Raw genomic sequence first — 13045 nt, 5'->3', positions numbered from 1 at the left:
TTCAAATTATTTTGAAAGGTCATTTCATTTATATATTATTTAAATATATTTCTTTAAATATATTTTATCGTATTGCATTATATTTATTATTAATCGTGAATTAGATAATTTCCATCCCCCTTGTGCCATAGACACACTTACGACTTAAGCCGAGAGACGGCCTAATGTAATTATAATCAAAGTAATGATCAAATCACATTACTATCTGTTTTTTGACTAACCTGTCTTATAATCCGTTTAGTTCGTGGACAACTGATAGGAATTTAGTCAAATCAATTTTTTATAATTAAGTTAAGCCATCTCTCGGCTTAAGTCGTAGGGGAAACTGGGGCACCACCAAACACGGGCTAGCACCAAACACTAATTTTTATTCCTAAATTACTTGGACTATCTCGACCATCTCGACCATTTCTTCATTGGACAAGCATCCCTATAATGCCTATAAATTTATATAAGTCTTATCTTCTTAAGTCAAATATCTGATTAAAAAAACGCAGTATTTGGTACTACTCCGTGTTTGGTGGTGCCCCAATTTCCCCTAAGTGTGCCTAAGGTATTAAGGTCATCGCCGTCTTAGTGTTGCTGATCAATCCTTAGAGCAAAACTATGGAAAACGCTTTCACAGCTTGTCCACTGGATCAAGAGACAACGGTCAAACTCTGACAGCTGTTTGCCGTATAAAGAAAAAAAAAATGAAATTGTAATGGACAAACCGACAATCCGTTATAATATCTATAATATTTGGGAATGGCCTGCTTATGCATCGACTGGTGTGGGCTCCAGACTGTTGCGAGCTTTCGCACTACGTCCTAACACTTTTTCGTCTTACTAAGTACTCACGTCCGCGTACTGACTGAGATCGTAAGATCGACTAACTTTAACACAGTCGTCTTCTCCACTAACAGAGGCGCTGGCCAAGAAAGGAGACATTGCGTCTCGAATATTCAGGTTGCCTTAGCAGAGTATTTACTGCTATTAGGCGGGAAATTTGACTACTGCAAAATAATTAATATTAGGCGAATACATAATGTAATAAATAAGTTGTATTTAAATCTAATAAGGAAAAAACCTTTGACACAACCTACCGACCGTTTTTGTTTGGTTATCCTAGCACACTCGGTCAAAAGACAGATCGCGGTAGGGTAGAATACTCAACAAGTTTTTCTTGGAAAAGCGGAAAAAATTAAAATTTAAACACTGTAAAATATATTACATGCATATTTAAGGAAATTCATAAATTTTGATAGTGATATTGTACTGTTTCAATATGTGTTAATTTAAAAAAAAAATTTAAACCGGTCAATTTGACCGGGTCTTGATACGTTTAGTGTTAATAGCGTTAATCTCATCATGTTCTATAATAACTCTTTTCGAATTGTATTCTTAAAAATTGAATTGAATAACCTTCTTTATCAGTAGCTTTGATAAAATTAATAAAATTTGTTAGAGGGTCGCTCGATGACTCCAAACATAAAAACCATAAGCCTTAGTCATGAATAGACTTTTTAGTGAATTTGATTTTTTTTATAAATATTTTCTAAAATAAAAAATAATTATTATATACCATTTTAATTATTATTTTTTAATTATCTGGAACCTAACGCAAAGAATTTACAATGTCGTTCGATGGCTCCAAACATAAAAACCATAAGCCTTAGTCATGAATAGACTTTATAGTGAATTTGATTTTTTGTTAAAAATGTTTTCTAAAATTAAAAAATTGTTATCTCCAATTTTAATAATTATTTTTTGATTATCTAGAACCTAATGCCAAAAATTTACGATTGAATTAAGGGGACACTCCTAGAGATATTTTTGAAAAGATTCAATCTGAAATGTATAATTTCTAGATGACTAAAATTGATCTTTTAGACAGCACATTTTATGTGTTTTCTTTTGTTTTTAATATTTTATTCTTTCATTTTTTTTTTAAACTAAGTAACAGTTATTTTTCAAAAATTCAGTGCTTTGAAAAGGATTTCTAAACCGAAGCTTTTCAGAGGTGATAGTATTCGCTGATAGGGTAAGGCTCAGTGAGGAATTTTCATTGAAAGAGATGATTTCAAATCAAAATACCCTAATTTAAATGAACCTAATACGGGATTCAGACCTAAGGCTTAGTCATTTAGCTTAAATCTTCTAATTGCTTATCAGGCAAAATTTTTAAGGAAATTGTTGCTCCGGATTGGATATTAGGGGCAAATTACCCATTCGATTTTGAAAAATCAACAAAATTGTGTGTTATTTAGTTTTCTGACGCTTTCGAGAACTGGGCTAAATCTCCAGTCTGAAGCCGGTACAACGAGAGCTTATCTAAACTGAATTACAAATGCTCAGCTTATAGTGAAAACTTTATTCTGTTGGTTAGGTTCCCCTTGCAAGAAGTCATGGGGGTTTTCTGCCTTTCAAATATACCGTATAGGCTGGAGAAAGACATTTTCTGTCTCTAAATGGGCGACAAAAAGGCGCTGAATTTTATATGTTGAACAAAAAAAATGTATCCTGTCAAAACTTATTTTCTCAAAAGGCAAAATTTCACTGACGTAACATAAATATGCATGGAGGGTGTTTTACACTTCGCTTTGATAATTCATACACACTAAATTTTTCCACATGAATGTGTATATACTAGGGTCCTTTCTCTTTTTTTTTTTGTTTCTCGAAGGGAAAAACCTCTTTCGTTCTCTAACTTCATCCACATCTTTTTTTTTCCTATCCAACCATCTCTCTAAATGGGCCAAAATGTTTCATTTCGTGGTGGTAGCAGTGTCTTTTCTGCCTTTCACTCTTCGACCTTTAAATAAATTTTCTTGCAATCCTTGCCTAGAGCTCTCCGAGACAAAAGGTCTCTTTCATTTCAGGAAGGAAAAATAAAATTGTTATCAAGTATCTACAGCATATTTTATCTTTTCGACTCTTGTGTGGAATTTACCCAACATTGTGGCTATGGGGAGATGAAAAGCAAAAAAAAAAACAGGAGAGATGCTACTCTCAATGTCTTGTGCTTCACTCCCTCACAGTCTTTTTTATATTTCGGCACCCCCCACAGTACATATGCATTTTGAAGCACCCCACAAACATCCACAGTCAGGAAAATATGGGGCTCTTGTGCTGTATGGGAAAAACACATCAAGCGGTCATTGCCCAGCTGCTTTCGACACCATGGCCAACATGCACAATTCCACGTATGATTGCTGGAAAGAGTGAGACCTCCCTTTTCACATGAACGCCACACATGTACCAATCCATGGTAATACACACAATAATCGTCCTTTAATGTGTTGCTCTAGTCTACAACATTTCACGTGATGTTTCTAGACACATGAGTTGTAAAATTTTTATCAAAGTTTTTCTAGATTAAAGATCAGTGAAGAATTTTGAATTTTAAAATATCATAGTTAAAACATTCACTAGATTGAATATTACAGGAATGTTACAGGAGCAAGTGTCACGGATGTGATTCTTCTTTAGGAACATAGAATAATGCACACGTAGATATTTCTAGTTTCTCTTTGGATTGTTAATTGTAAATTTAAAGCGTAAATATGAATCTCTCCAATTCGAACGACGACGTCACGACGTTTGAATTCATAATGATAAATGTGAGGTTATGTTAAAATATTCATATTACGGATCATTGTAAACGAAAACTATATTTCTCAGCCACTTCTTGAACACATAATTCGTCGGTTGCGTCTAGCTCTATCGTATCTGCATTTCTTTTGTGTCAGCATTTCACGCAAGAGGGGACGTCTGTATTGTAGCTTGCACCGAATGCAGATACAAAACAAATGCAGATACGACAGAGGTAGACGCAACCGACGAATTGTATAAATTGAAACAGTATGGACAGTTTATTCAAACCACAATTTTATCTTACAAAAATCTCGTTTTTTTAAAGTATCGTTAGACTTTGGGAACTGAGAAATGTCATTTATACTCCCAAGCGTTTGAATTTTTCAATACTGTGCTGTACTGTCAGGGGATCGTGGGGAAAAATGTTCCAAATTTAGATCTTATTATTTCAGTATTTCCTAGTGGATTTAACCCTTTAAGGACGGGAAGGTCAAAAAATGAGGGTCTGAAAATATCACTTTTTGGACTTTTTAGACCAAAACATAGCTTGAGAAGGCCGTAGGAAATATTCCATATTTGGGTCACCGGTGACCCAATCGTCCTTAAAGGGTTAAAATATTCTTAATTAAAAATTTTTATGCAAAATTTATTCCTCTACAGTAGTACAGTTTTTTCTCTATCTAGAAGGAAAATAAACATTCCGAACCATTTTCTGAAATAATTTGGGGTGCTCACTGCACGGAACTTGATAACTATACTCAAAAATATTTACTTACCGTAGGAGCGGATGACTCTGGCCTTCCGTGGCGACTTTACTTCTCTGCTGTTCGTAATATTTTATTTAATTCTAAGCATTTAAGAATGGTGTTCACGGATCTGATCAGTGAGGACCATGGTGTTCACCGATACGATCGGTTAGGACCATGGTGTTCACTGATCCGATCGGTGAGGACCATGGTGTTCACAGATCCGATCAGTGAAGACCATCCTTAAGTGCGAGAATAAAAGAAAAGTTTACGAACAAGAGGGGGAAATTCATCTTCTACTTCTCGTACTCCTCTTCTCCAATCCTCCTCAACAGTCTTCAACGTCTCAGGACACTTAGCTATTTAACGAAACTATCCACTACTTTTTTTCATCTTTTCCTCGTGTGTTCTCTCATACTTGATACTTTCAGCTCTCCGTTTAATAGCCTTCTGGGCATTCTCTCAGGTGACATTCAATGGATGTTATATCCATCTAGCTTGGCGTAATTCGATGGCCTCAGGGCTGTGATGAAGAATAGATAGATAGATAGATAGATAGACAGACAGATAGATAGATAGATAGATAGATAGATAGATAGATAGATAGATAGATAGATAGATAGATAGATAGATAGATAGATAGATAGATAGATAGATAGATTATGGAAGGGTCGTAATGGTGTGGATACACTACTCCTCGTTAGCAGATTTTCTCATTACGTCGTTGATCTCTTTCATAATTTGCGGTTCATAAATAAGTAGTGGTTACTTTTTTGCTTAGGTTGGTACTGCTTCCAAACCTTCCAAACCATGAGCAATAATGGGTTTTGTTATTGTTTTACATACTATTGTCGAGATTTTCCACTTGATAGCGAAATACAGCCCTGTTCGCGGGAAAGTAATATTTCCTGCCTCTCGCTCCAATAAAGGTTTTTTGCTGGCAATATAGTTTTATTACCCGCCGTGTGAAGGATTGACTGGCAGGGGAAACTGTCAGTCAGTCGGTAACATGGCCTAGAATTATTCGGATGGCGTCACAGAGCTGGATCGTTGCTGGAAAATTGGCTGTGATAAGCCTTGGTTTCCATTATGAATCTTTCAGGGCAAAAGCCCGGCTACAATATTTTAATTTTTGATAGCTCAGTGACATTTCGAAAGCGGAGTATTGATACTTGATACTTGGGCCCACTAAGCATTTCCATTTGTCCGTTTTACCTTAACCTCCTTCTTCAAAGTGTGTAGAATCTGCACTATATCACGGCATTTGTGTATCAGAATACATCCACAATGCTGTTTTTTTATTACGGCAGAACTGCCTCAGATATTGGATCAGTGGCAGCTAATAATTTATCAAATTTGCTATCAAAAATCTTTATCTATATTTCACAACTCTGAGCAAAGTCATCATGGGTAAATATTACCTATAGTGTAATATATAGGCTACAATATATCCTGACATTAAATAAATAATTGAATCGATAATTCATTGTGTCTATTATATGTCTTTAGCATAAGAGGGAAAAAGTTTTATGTAAGCGTTAATGACCGTGGAGTTTGTGCAAAAGCATAACACTCTCACTCATCGTTCTCATTTCGATGGTTGAGAGGACTTTTGTGCAAAAGTCCTTGATTAATTGCTATGATAAATAAAATCACTAGGGAAACGATGGCAGCGGAATATAATGCTTGAGAATTCTCAAAATTGATAAATTTCTGCTTTGAATTACAAAATTTAATTAACAACAATGTATTGTCATCGTTAAATTGGATTAATGACATTGGGGCTTTAGATTCAAAAACTTTTCATTCTCTGCCACTGTAACCCGGATTGTGGATGTGGTGGAGATATTTTTGCGGGAAAAGTGGGAAAAGTAAACATATTGACGGGATGATATTGGTCACAGACAATAAATCATAATATCAGCGGTGTTTGGGTGAAGAAGACGAGTCATGATGGCATCTTATGCTATCGTCAGGGAAACGCGCTGTGAATAATTAATGTATGGAATTTTCAACTGGGCGCCATATCGATTGGAGGGAACAATCGACAAAAGATTCACTTTTCGGAGGGGCCCAACAATCCGATGGAGCAATGTGAGAAAAAATCGGCCAATGTCGCATAGGCCATAAGTACCAAAAAAAAAAGTGCGGTAAGAGCCTTGCAATTGAGACATCTATTGAATGTCAATCACATGTGAATTGGTCGGTAATCGGTATATAAACAATCGACTTTCTGCTGATCACTATCAGTTCCTCCAATTGTATCCCATCAAGCATAGCGAAGCATCACTGTGAAAGATGAATGGTTTTAGTGCTTTAATTCTTGTGTTGGCTGTGGGAGCAGTTTGTGCAGAACCACCAAGATTCCGCCGAGTGCAGCGCTTCCGCAGTGGAAATTCCCAATTCGCCCGGCAGGAAGTCGAAAGCACCACAAGTACTGAAGATGCCACAGAAACTTCTGATGCACCCTACCCCGCTGCTGGAGCACCCTACCAACCATCGGGGTGGAAGCCATCGGGGCGCCTCTTGACTCTGCCCACGGAGCGACAGCAGCAACCACCAGCCACATCCTATGGCACCCCTGACAGCGCATATGGACCGCCTCAGGAGTCAACCACTCCAGCTGACGAAGACCAAGACACCCCAACACCCAATCCCGAGGCTGAGAATTTGAGCGAAGTAGAGCAAGTAGCAGTTCGTGGTCAGCAACCCAACACAGGATACTATTTTGTGCAATTTGCCGCGCCACCTCAAGCTGTGGCTCCGGCAAATCTTCGAGTTCGTCCTGTGCCGGTGACTGAACAAGTTTACTTCACCAGTCCCATAGTGGTGCCATCTAGGTATGTGACCTACAATTCCGCCTTTACCCAGACATGGTAGAGAGCGTCAATTTTTTACTTCATAACACACACGGACCACTCTTCACCGAAACCAAATATTTGCTAATAGTCAATGGTTATTGAATTATACTGAATGAATCAATAAATTGTTGTGAATTAAATTATTGCTCATGATTTATGTGTTTTAATCAAAAGCGAACTATTTTTTATTTAACTCTTTACTTTGTTTGTATCCGTCAAATGCAGATAATTATTCGTTCATTTAATGGACATTTTTATAGTACACAGAAAAAAATATTTTTGTAAAAATGTTCGTGAATGTTTGTGAATTCCTATGGGGGAGTTACGGAATGCTCGTGAATCGTATAACCCACAAACAAGTTGGTAAAAGTTTGTACTTTTACACAAACATTGTTCGTGATGAATTGTTCGCATGATCACTTGACGAGCATTTGTTGTACTTTTACAAACATTTGTTTGTAAATGTTCGTAAACATACAAAAAATGTTCGTAAAATTTTATGTGTTTTCGAACATTTACGAACAAATGTTTGTAAAAGTACAAAAAAATGCTCGTCAAGTAATCATGTTACGAATAAGGTTTGTGAAAAAATACAAACTTTTACCAACTTGTTTGTGGGTTATACGATTTACGAGCATTCCGTAACTCCCCCATAGGAATTCACAAACATTTACGAACATTTTTACAAAATATTTTTTTTCTGTGTAATTGGACAATTTTTAGTTTAATAAAATAAAATAATCATAAACAAGAAATTCTCTCTAAAATAATCAGCAAATATTTCAAGAATTTAATTAATTTAAATTCTTACAGTGACTTACAGTGATTTTCGAAATTAGTTGAATTAAGTAAGTTCATATTTTTAAAAAAAAAATGTCTGTTAAAGTATTAATGAAATGTAACAATTGGAATAAACTTTGGGTTTGAAAATCGTTTAAGAATTGTAAAAGAAAATTTCACCGTAAAAAAATAGAACTTCAGAATTCAATTCGAACTAAATTCATTTGAAGAGAACAGTAGGGGAATTATATAACAGTGTGACAATGTCATATGACAAAATTAAAAATTCTTATGTTCAAAATTCAGAAAAATTAATTGAAAATCAAATACATATCACTTACAAAGAGCTTCATAGAGTCCTTTTTAATGGCCATTCGCTTGCCTTGTTGTCCTTTCCCGGAATTTATTACGAAAATTTGTCATATGACATTGTCATATTGTTACAGAATTCCTCTACAGGGCAAGATTAGATGAAAAATTATATTTTTTCTTAATGTATTTAAATTTGGAATGGATTCACTTAATAAATAACACATAGGCAATAGTTATATGTCCCTTATGTTCAGTAATAACCTTCCTGATTTGAAAGCTTTCTCTGGTTGAGGTTTTTTCCTGTATTGATTTGAAGGTAAACCAGAGAGAACTTACCTAAAAACCCGTTGAAAGTTCGGACGTTTAAACCGACGAGTTACATAAAAGTGAGCAAGTTCTTAAACACAAAATTTAATAAAACTGCAATTCAAAGTTCTGTCATCTGGAAATTCCACAAAACTACACAAAAATTTACTTTTTGCAGAAAACGTATACACAGACTGTTGTTGACATTGTGGCATAAACATAATATATGAATGTATATGCATGTCAAGTATATGTATATTAAGCATAAGTACTCAATAAACGACCAGTCGATCAACGAACATCAAGCTTATTGGATCAACCTTCCACATGGCGATCGTGACTCGGTCACAAAATGCCACATCCTAAAAAAATTAAAAATCTAATTGTGTCCCAAAAGTTAATCGGTGGTGAAAATGTGCAATAATCGATACCATTATCGTCGAGTGTATAAGCATCAAGATGAAGTGGATGCTGAGATAGTGCCACAGAATGATAAGATGGGATGCGAAAAAGACATATTACAGGAGCTCGCGAAGCTACAGCGAGTGGAAATAATATTATTTGTGATATTATCAGTGATCACTACTATCATCCTGTATGCAATCTACAGAAAATGGAAAGCCCGTATTAAGGCAAGAGCATCTCAACAAGCAGCAGTTTTAGCATTGAGAAGATCCGCAGAGAACGTTTTAGAATCTGGACAATAAACACGAAAGTGGAAAAAAAGTGATTTAAAAACTATAACATCCAGAATAGTGATTAAAATGAACTATAGTGAGAAAAATGCATTGAATAAAAAAAAAAAAACCGAGTCCAGAAAATCAGCTGCACATCAATAGAATCAGCGAGATAAATCATCAAAAAAAGGAGAATGCTGAAAGAAGGTGTCATAGGATAAACTACAAGATTGCCACATCTCCGAAAATTCATCATGAATAATTTTTCACGTAGAGGTATGATCCCACAGAGTTCAAATTTCTAAAGTCCTGCGTACGTTGCATATAGTCTGGCTGATGACGTCTGGGAGCATCCGGTTGCTGAGTCGACAGGCAATTGCACCTAAGGTGAGCGACCAACGATGGACTTTGGCGAGAGAGTGGATCGTATGAAGTCAACGATTCATCATTGCTGAGTTGCCGATTGAAGACAGCGTGTGCAAAGTTGCAGAGTTCACCGAACAACAACTAGCAGCTGATGAAGCAAAGTCGGATCAAGTAGCAAAACAATGAATTGCAAGTATTGTCAACACTTAGTAAACAATAACATAGAAAGTAGGTCAATCATATAGGTCAAATTATATTATCTAAGATATGGGTAAATTTTAAGTTTTTATTAACTAAATGGGTGACTTTTCAATTTTAAATAAAGTAATTGAGGATTTAAAGAAACTCCTACAGAATTTTAAGAAGCACAATGCTGATCGACAGTATGCTGTTGATTATGTAGAAATAAAAAGAGAAGTTACCAATGATTGGCATAATAGTTTTGTCATTGCCTATAGAAGATTACTTACTCAATTAGAACCTCAAGAATTAGAAACTTTGAAAAAGAAAGGTCAAGAAGAAAAGAATTTGGTTGATGAAATTGAAAAATTTTATAAAAGTATACAGGAGAAGATAAATAAAGCTAAAATTGAAGAAAATTTAGTACTTGAAGATCGGACAGAAACAGAACAGACATCAATAGAAAACATGGGTCAATTCGATATAAAAACGGCTTCTCAAATTATTCCTGATTTCAGTGGAGAAAGTGATAAGATGTTAGACTTTCTTTCGGCTGTAGAATTTTATTGGAACACCCTGAATGAACAGAGCAAGACTTTGTTAATCAATTTTGTAATTAGCATAAAGGTCAAGGGTAAAGCCAAAAATTCTATTAGTTTTTCTAACATTACAACTTATGCTCAGTTGAAAAAAGCTGTTTCTGAACGCTTCGAATCTAAGAAGACAGTCAGTACCTTAACTCACGAATTAGCACAAGCTCGACAAGGTCAAAGTTCAGTTACCGAATTTGCTGATAAAATAGAAAAGATTTCCCATGAATTATCAAAGATTCAGATTCTTGCTCAAGATGGTAATAATGCAGAAGTAATTCGGGCACTGAATGATGCGACAGCAGCAAGTGCATTCAAGAATGGCCTCAAGAATGATCTTAAGGTAGTTGTTTTAGCGTCACGCACTCAAACTTTTTCTGAAGCAGTTTCTGTAGCTCATGAAGCTGAAGCTTCTCTCCCTAAAGATATAAAGCAAGTTAACTTTGTAAAATCATATGGTCAGAAAAAACATTCCAATAGTAACGGTCAAAGAGGATATTCCAAGCGCGGAGGATACCAAGGACGCGGCAATTCCAGTAGTCGAGGACACTCTTCTGGTAGTGGAAATAATTCGAATAATAACAGCCGAAATAATAGAGGAAATTACAATAATAGAGGGAACTACCGCGGTCATGGTAATCGAGCAAATTATCGCGGACGGGGTAATTTTCATAACAGCAATAACTATCGTGTTTGTATGATGCAAGAAAGTCCTGGTGCGTACCAAACGTACGGCTGTTGCCAACATTTGGGAAACGCTGTGGCCCCTGGTCCAGCGGAGCAACAGCCGGGGGCAATGATGCAAAACCATCGATTTACTCAGTAAACGTTTCTTTATCCAACTTTATCAAAATTTTTGTACCAGATACACAATCTATCTGCACCCTTTTGGTTGACTCTGGTGCAGATATATCACTTTTTAAAATTGAAAAACTAGTACACTCAACTTTTCAAAATAGAAATGACTCCGTAAATTTTACAGGAGTTGGTACAGAAAATTTTAAATCTCTTGGAACATGTAATATTATTTTAAATTTGCTTTCGAGTCATTCCGTTCAACATAAATTTCATTTAATTGATGATAGTTTCACAATTCCATTTGATGGTATTTTAGGAAGAGACTTCTTAAAATTATATAAATGTAATATTGACTATTATAGTTACTTATTACATTTATCCGTACAAGATGAAGTCATTTCAATTCCTCTCTATGACAGAGCTGAGGAAGGTACCTTAATTTTACCACCTCGAAGCCAAGTCGTAAGAAGGGTTGATGCAATTATAACCGAAGATTCAGTTGTCATTGGAGAAGAAATTGCTCCTGGAGTGTATTCGTCAAGTTCAATTGTCAGTAATGTACCGTTAGTATCATTTTTAAATACAACGGATAAGAAATTAATATTGAAAAACTTTAAACCGAAAGTTATGCCTTTAAATTCATTTTACACTGTTGATTCTTTAAAGAAGGATAAGGAATATGATGAGCGAAGATTAAAACAACTTTTTAATGAAATAGATTTATCCAACGTTCCAGAATTTGCTCAAGATTCAATTCAAAAAATTTGCAGCAGTTTTAATGATATTTTCTGTTTAAAAGATGACAAAGTAACGTGTAATAATTTTTATCAACAGTCAATTAAATGTGCGAATTCTGAACCAGTCTATATTAAAAATTACCGTATTCCTCAATCTCAAGCTACTGAAATTCAAACGCAAGTAACTAATATGCTTAAGGATGGCATAATTGAACCTTCAACTTCACCATACAATTCTCCCATTCTCTTAGTACCAAAGAAATCCAACGGTGTGGAAAAGAAGTGGCGATTGGTCATTGATTACCGAAAGGTTAACAAATCTATAGTAGCAGACAAATTCCCACTTCCGAGAATAGAAGAGATTTTAGATCAATTAGGAAGAGCAAAGTTCTTCACCGTTTTAGATCTTCAATCAGGATTTCATCAGGTTGAGATTAACCCTACAGACAATTCACGCGAAATTACAGCCTTCACGGCTTGCCAAGGACACTTCCAATTTAAACGACTTCCATTTGGCTTGAAAATTAGCCCCAATAGCTTCCAACGAATGATGTCCTTAGCTATGTCCGGTTTATCTCCCGAAGCAACATTCTTATATATTGATGACCTGGTAGTGTTTGGTGCTAGTCTAGCCCACCACAATTCAAATTTAATTAAAGTTTTTACTAGATTGCGGAAATTCAATTTGAAACTTAACCCTAATAAATGCAAATTCTTGCAAAATGAAGTTACTTATCTCGGTCATCGACTGACACCTGAAGGTGTACTACCAGATCCCTCAAAATTTCACGTCGTCCAAAATTATCCAGTCCCAAAATCTGCAGACGATGTCCGCAGATTTGTTGCCTTCTGCAACTACTATCGTAAATTTATTGCTAACTTTGCTGAAAAGGCAGCACCCCTTAATAAACTTCTTCGAAAGAATATTAAATTTTCCTGGGACAATGATTGTGCTAAGTCTTTTGATACTCTCAAACGAGATCTGATAAGTCCGAAAGTATTACAATATCCAGATTTCGATAAGCACTTTCTTTTAACAACTGATGCCTCCAATATTGCAGCCTCTGCTATCTTGTCTCAAGGACAAATTGGTGAAGACTTACCAATTGCGTATGC

At 35.6% G+C, this 13045-nt stretch overlaps 2 protein-coding genes across 3 annotated transcripts in view; both read left to right on the top strand.

Annotated features, from left to right (window-relative positions):
- LOC129797908 (uncharacterized) overlaps positions 1-13045 on the top strand; it is a 269671-nt gene that overhangs the window by 88536 nt on the left and 168090 nt on the right. The gene's annotated exons all lie outside the window — the stretch shown is intronic.
- LOC129808066 (putative uncharacterized protein DDB_G0286901) lies at positions 9595-11220 on the top strand. Its single transcript, XM_055857789.1, has 2 exons — positions 9595-9645; positions 10489-11220. The coding sequence occupies exons 1-2, from the start codon at positions 9595-9597 to the stop codon at positions 11218-11220; spliced, it is 783 nt and encodes a 260-aa protein (XP_055713764.1).

The sequence above is a fragment of the Phlebotomus papatasi genome, chromosome 1 (genome assembly GCF_024763615.1).
Source record: "Phlebotomus papatasi isolate M1 chromosome 1, Ppap_2.1, whole genome shotgun sequence".
Classification (NCBI taxonomy): domain Eukaryota; kingdom Metazoa; phylum Arthropoda; class Insecta; order Diptera; family Psychodidae; genus Phlebotomus; species Phlebotomus papatasi.
The sequence above is the reverse complement of the archived record's forward strand: the minus strand, read 5'-3'. Positions and strand labels throughout refer to the sequence as shown.